Source organism: Lepidothrix coronata, unplaced genomic scaffold (genome assembly GCF_001604755.1).
Source record: "Lepidothrix coronata isolate B3197 unplaced genomic scaffold, Lepidothrix_coronata-1.0 Scaffold80, whole genome shotgun sequence".
Classification (NCBI taxonomy): Eukaryota; Metazoa; Chordata; class Aves; order Passeriformes; family Pipridae; genus Lepidothrix; species Lepidothrix coronata.
Genome location: NW_016690260.1, coordinates 2,485,749 through 2,492,356, shown reverse-complemented (window position 1 = coordinate 2,492,356; position 6,608 = coordinate 2,485,749). Strand labels below are relative to the sequence as shown.

Genomic DNA, 6,608 nt, shown 5'->3' with positions numbered 1-6,608 from the left:
GTAATTTGATCAGTCACAAATTCAGATGAAATTTAAAACAAAAAGTAGTATTTTGATACAGCATTTTGCTACTGCATCTAGTGGCAGAAAATAAAATATTACAGTAGACATTCTCAGCTAAAGTTTCGGGTATTTTAAAAACAAAAAAACCTCAACTGCTCGCTATCCACCACTTATACCCAAATTTGCATTCCAATTCCACTTTGAATACGCAAGATTTGTCTTTTGGATGAAGAATGTGAAATGACCTTTTCAAGTTTTTTCCTTTTCTCAAATAATTTTTTGCATGTGTGAAGGCTCTGAAACAGAGATCACACTGAAAGTTAAAATTAGCATAAAAATGGAACTGTAGGTCCTTGTTATGTTTTGGTACATTTATTTTATACAGCACACCAACCTGACACAGGTATCAGCACAGGTTAATTGCTTTCAAGAGAAAAGCAGTATGCAACAAGTAGGGCAAAAAGAGAGCAAGAGAAACAAAATGGATTTGAAGGCCTTTGTGACCTTCACAAACACTTTTTCTTAACAAGGAAGATGTTAGAAAAGTCAATTGCATATATGCAAGTCATTGTAGCTATCTATAGCTATGTACATATTGATGCCTTATGGCAGTTTACATCCTTACACTTACATCTTTCAAGCAGGTACAGCCTTCTCAAATTGTGCGAGACACGACAATTTATTAGACATCATAGCCTCAAGCTTTAAATTAACAAATAAATTCATGGTAAAGTACAGAAACAGAAACCAAGATTATAAGATGAGGAAAGTGAAAAAAGATAATTTCTCTTGATAAATATTTACAAACTGTGCTCTAAGTGAATGTGCAAATTTCAAGCAGATTTACTATTTTTTGAGACTGTACAGCATCCCAGGGTACACCTTCAATATGGATTAGATTCATTTGGAAGCTTAAACAGAAACTGGAAAACCATCTGAAAGGGCACTAAACCTGTATATTGATATCTCTAAAATCAACATTTTATTCAAGATTAGTTCCTCAGCTAGCTGCAGTCAAGTTGCGTATTTCTGTGTCATTGTTCTCCCGGTAAATCTTCCAACTACAGTTTCTATAGAGGAGTGAAAACGTATTTAAAAAAAAAACTAAAAGGAAAAATAATCAATTGAAAAATAAATTTTAGGAACTGACATTCCAAGAAATACATAGAATTGAAAATAGATTTTAGCTAATGGAAATCAGAAAAAAACCAGAAAAAAGAATCTCCACAAACTAGAAATGAAACAAGAAACAATATACTGAGTCATTTGCCACTGTAATTCTAAATTCATTAAACTAAATGAACACCATTAAATCTACAATACTCAAGATAGGATGTGAAACTGCATTTCATGAACATGAATGAGGAGTAGGCATACAAACAGAGGACTGATTGCTTTTATTTAATGATACATACTTAAGAGATCATAAATCATAACACAACATACATGAGCATTTTTAAAACAGGAAAAGCTGTCTATAAGAGTCATTAGTCAGTTTTTGAACATCCTTACAACAGTGTGACTATGGAAGTATTTTAATTCCTATCTTCAGACAATGGAAATAAATTTCAAAAAGGGTGAAGTACAGCAGCTATGCAATCTCAGGTTTCAACTACAATATAGCTATTTAGGTTGCCTAAATTCCCATACAAATTACTAGAAAACATCTAATTATCATGGATAACCACTGTATCAGAACTCCTCTTTTAAAGAGACATCTTCTCAAGATTACCAGATTTAGGAGGATGAAGAAACATACTGCTTTGCTAAGATTTTCCAAAGAATACATTAATTAATGTCTGCATCCTTGACTGAAAAGTCAGATTGAAACATGTGCACCATAAAGAAAAATAGGATTTTCCATTCTTGCAGCACAAACCAGTTTAAACTACATATACAATGTGTTCAAACACTGCAGAACATGACAAAAATAGCAAGAATTTTAACTAGTGTGTTTGCATCCAGGATTAGAAGAAAGTATTAGGTCAAAATTGTTTGTCAGTGGCTGCATCCTTAATTCAGCACATTAAATAATGAGAACTTCGTATACTAAGATGTGAAGCGCCCAGTTGCTTGGATTAAACATATCAAAGTTTAAAAACCAAAAAAGCAACCCATCCACTCATCTATTTACAAGTTGTGAATGAGACACCTTTCACAGTGAATAGTGATTGGAGTCATCAATAACTTGAGGCAAAACACTATCCTCTGTTTTTTTGGTTTCTAGACCTCCTAGGTATGAAAGATAACATATACAAAGATTGCTTTGGTTTTCTCTTCTCATTTATCAAAACTATAGCAGCGTAGAGCTACCAAGGCTCCTGCCAGTTTCAGTTCTGCTCTTCAGAAACTAATGGCCAGCAGGAGTTGTCACCAGTTTCTCCCAGCTGCTTGGAAATCTCAGGAGACTAGTGCTCAAACAGACACTATGGCTATTGGAAAAAGAGCAAAACAAACATCAGGAGACGGTTTCTTTGCTCATTCTGCTCGGAAATTGCTCAAAAATGAAGACACAAGAATTCTTATCCAGAAGTGGAAAGTGACAAAACTCAAAGTAAATAAGGTCTTCAAAGTTGCTTAAAGAGGGCCTGGAATTTTGTGTGGGCATGCAGGGGAATATTCTTACAAATCTACAAATATATTTTTAGATTATTTTTTATTTGCAAGTACCTTCTAAAACCATGACTAATTTTAAGGAACCAAAAACTTAGTATGAAAACCTGTACGTGATATTTTGCTTAAATTCATCCACTGAATGATAAAAAGCATCCAAGAATTCCAAAGCACCTTAAGCCCTCATTTGCAAACAGTTTCACAGTGACAGGTATCTTCTGCACAAAAACTTGACAAGCAAGGAGGTTGAAGTACCAACAAAATTCTGCCCTAAACCTTGCAATCCATTCACTCAAAATCTTGCTGACAAGTTTCACTTTTATCTTGCAGTTGGTTTCATGTCACAGTTCTTAGCTATCCTTGTATTTGGATAGCTTTTAAATGACTTCTATTAGTCCATCAAACATGTGGTATTGTTTGATTTGTTAACCTTTTTTAATGACTCTCAGGTAGATCCTTATTAAAATGTTGAGGTCAGCAGCCAACCAACACTGAGTAAAGATACATATGTAAAAACAATATACCTAAATTTACCAACTTTTTTTAGAGATACCAGACAAATGATTTTTACCTGCAAAAATGTTTTCATGTGAAAACTTGTACACTTGTACACTCATGTGTACTCTTGTACACTTTTGCTGGTACGATTAATTTGGAAAATATCCCTTTGGATCTTTACCTAATTCTGCCTCCATTTTAGAGCAATACTTCTTTTCTAAGCACTTCTGAATGTACTGGCTTTTAGGGGGATGCAAGGTATGCCCACAAACTGGCAGTGTTCAATAGTTCCTTTTCTAGAGACACGCTATGCCGCTTCCATGAAATGAGGTGATAGGTTACAGAATGTGAACATACAGCATGTGGAAATGATGTAGTATAGCTAAAGACCTCAAGTTCAGCAGTGTATCAATTTCTTATTGAAAGTATCCCATTAACAGAAACACTTGCACTGAAATTTCATCTGTTTAGATAAAAGAATTCCCAAGAAGCACAGAATTTCAGTTTCTACAGAATCATCCTAGGATAAGGAGGGGAAAAAAAAAAGAGAGAAATAAGGAAGCCTAGAAACAAACTCACTAAATTATTTTATTGCCTGAAGCGAAAGGCAAGAGTTAATAAATAGCACAAGCGTTTGGTGGTAATGCTTTAATTTTTAACACATTTAATAAGTTTATTAAGCCCAAAGGAGGTCTTCCATTAATTATTCGTGAAAATTTGCTTCTTTCCCTTTATTATTTTTTTTTAGAGGCACAGAATTTTATACCTCTTCTCCTCTTCGCGAAAGCGGGAAGTATGACTCAGGAAAGCGCAAGAACGGCAGGTTCAGCAAGAACAGCGTCACTCTCCAGCTGTTTGTCTCTCCATTGGAGCTGTAACGCAGGACACCCGTCACTGACGAACCAGCCCCTCCAGGTGACGGGCACAGCCCCGCCCGGCCCGGCCCCGGCCCGGCCCCGCCGCACCTGGGGGCGCTGCGGGGGTCGCACCTGGAGGCGCTCCCGGGGCGGGCCGGTCCCTCAGCACGGCGATGCTCCCCCGTGGGAACCCCCCTCCGTGGGCTGGCGCCCACCGACGCCCGGCGGGGATCCCTCCCGCTGCCACGGCCGGGGGTCGGTGTGCCCGGGCCCGCCAGGGCGGTGCCGCCGCCCCCGGTACCTGCGGGCGCAACTTTTTCCCCCGCCGCCGTTCAAACGCGCTGCCGTAAAGCGCCCGGTCACCCCTGGCAACAAGGTTCCGGGCGAGCACTAGGTGTAGGAAGGTGATGTAAAAGTAAAACCACCCAGTGTCGTAAACCAGGTCCGGGGGGGAGGGGAGGGAGGGAGGGAGGGAGGGGGGCGGGCGGGGGAGGAGGTGACTGGAGCATTTAGACACCAGCGAGCGGATCATGGCGGATGGCCCCAGGTGTAAGCGCAGGAAGCAGCCGAACCCGCGCCGCAACAACGGTCAGTCACCCGCGGGGCAGCGCCGGGGCGGTGGCGGGGCCGGGGCGGGGGCCGGGCACGGCCGTCCCGAGCGCGCAGGGGGGAGGTCGGGCGGGCGGGCGAGCGCCAAAGTAATTCCCCCCGCCGCGGCTCCGCCGGGAGCGCGGCTCCCTCCGCACCGTTATATCCGCTACCTGGAGCCTCCGTCGCCGCCGCCTCCCTCCTCCGCCTAGCGGTGCGTCCGCACTCCGCCGCTGTCCGGGACCGTTACACGCCGCTTCCCCCGCACGCCCCGCGCCCGCCCCGCCGCCGGCAGCGGGATCGGGGCCCCCCGGCCGCGCCGCCGCCCTCCGGCCCGGGTGGGGACGGGGAGCCCCGCGGGGAGCGCCGGGGGAGCGCCCTCCGCCCGCCCGGCCGCGCCAGCCCCAACTCCGAAACTTGTTACCTGCGCGCTGCCCCGGCGGAGCGGGGCCTCCCCCGCGCCTCCCCCCGGCCCCGCGGGCGGGGATGGCCCCGCCGCCCGCCCGGCAGCGCCCGTGCCGCCCGCCGGAGTGCCCCCCTCGCCGGGTTAGCGGACCGGATCCTCGCTGCGGGGCGGCGGTGGGGGCACGCCGGGGGCAGCCCCGGCAGGGAGCACACACAGGGGGAGGCTCCGCCGCCGCCCCGGGCAGCGATTCGCGCGGGGGCAGCGCGGCCGCCCTGGGCCGGCGCCCCCCCGCCCGCTCCCGCCTCTCCGCCCCGCCGAGAGTTGGTCCCCGCAGCGCCCCGCGGCCGCCCCGCCGGGGCTGTGGGCAAGGCAGGCAGGGAGGGAGGGCTGCGCCCGGGCGGCGAACTTTCTTCCCCTCTTGTCTTCGGAGGTACCTGTTTGTATAATAATGGGTGGTAACGGTTTGGCCGGGGGCCCCCGCTCTCTGCTCTCCGTGCGTGTGTGACCAGCTGCTGCAGTCTATATAAGGAATTACATTTACATTTCAGACTTAAGGGCTGCTGTGGGGTGGTGGTTCCCCCCCCTTTTTGGTACGTGTGTTACTTTAAGATGCATTGGGAAGGTACACGGCGGGGGGAATAAACGCTCGTAACATCCACTCTACTTATTTTCTGGAAAATGGAGAACTAGTTCGGTCCTCGTAGCACGACTCTTCGCAGTAGGATGTAAAGCAGATTTTGTAACCCTTCTTGGCAATTTTAGGTTTCATGTGGCATTTCCTGTGCAGGGTCACAAATAGGAAGGCTTTGCCTGCGATCTGAGATGTTTTCATACGCAGTGAATGGTCTCTGAAATAGATCAGAGTCACGATCGGTGCTTCACCTCTCTAATCCTGACTGTTCGGGGCGTAACGGTGATAAATGACGGCCTTTCCAGGGGCTAACGGGTTGGTTTGATTGCGTTGAACTTAAAAGGGTTTTCTTATTTTTTTTCTGTGTGCGTTTTCTAGCAAGTATTTTTGTTTGCACGCTCATGTTATTAATTCCTTGTCCTTGTGTAAATATTTATATTTAGCTCATGATTTGGCTGTGCTAAAGGTAAGTTTGGAAAGTGCTTTTCTCTTTACCTTATTAAAAATGTGGATGATCAGAGAAAGGGGCTTTTCTTGTTGCTGACGACATGTGTGTGACATGTGAGTCTGAACCACCCAGTGTCTGTGCAGGAGCTGTAAACATGTTTACCTGAACAGGAAAGAAAATGGATTTTTCTCTTAAAGATCCAGTGATATGAATGTAATACTCTTAGAGCCTATCAACAGATGACTTGCGAGAGAAATTTTCTGAAAACCTAGCTTTTGAAATCAACGGGGAAAAGGGATTCTTGATTGCTGCAGCAAATGGCAACTTGTGCAGGTAGAAAAAAAAGATGGTGTTTAGTTTTCTCCTGCATGCGTGTCAGCCCCCTCCTGTCTGCTGCTTTCGTTCTCAAGGGAGGGATTTATTTACCACGCTTGCTGTCAGTGTTTTTCCTTTGTGCTTAATATTAGAAAACCAGATTTAAGGCTGTTTAGCACAAAATGTTTTGTCTGCAGCGTGTATCACTCAGAAAACAAAAGGTATATAAGATGCGGTATCATTCCAGGT

At 45.4% G+C, this 6,608-nt stretch overlaps 1 protein-coding gene and 1 long non-coding RNA gene across 2 annotated transcripts in view; one reads left to right on the top strand and one right to left on the bottom strand.

The window, feature by feature from the left end:
• Nucleotides 1-1,303: 1,303 nt before the first annotated feature.
• LOC108499912 lies at nt 1,304-4,791 on the bottom strand. The gene is made up of 3 exons (XR_001875691.1): nt 4,733-4,791; nt 4,273-4,361; nt 1,304-3,986 (listed from the first exon to the last, which is right to left on the bottom strand). It is a non-coding gene; the product is annotated as an uncharacterized LOC108499912 (long non-coding RNA).
• ZEB1 (zinc finger E-box binding homeobox 1) overlaps nt 4,392-6,608 on the top strand; it is a 123,008-nt gene continuing 120,791 nt past the window's right edge. Inside the window, exon 1 of the mRNA XM_017820253.1 lies at nt 4,392-4,559. Coding sequence (XP_017675742.1) covers nt 4,502-4,559 — 58 coding nt within the window. The 5' untranslated portion in view covers nt 4,392-4,501. The remainder of the gene's footprint in view (nt 4,560-6,608) is intronic.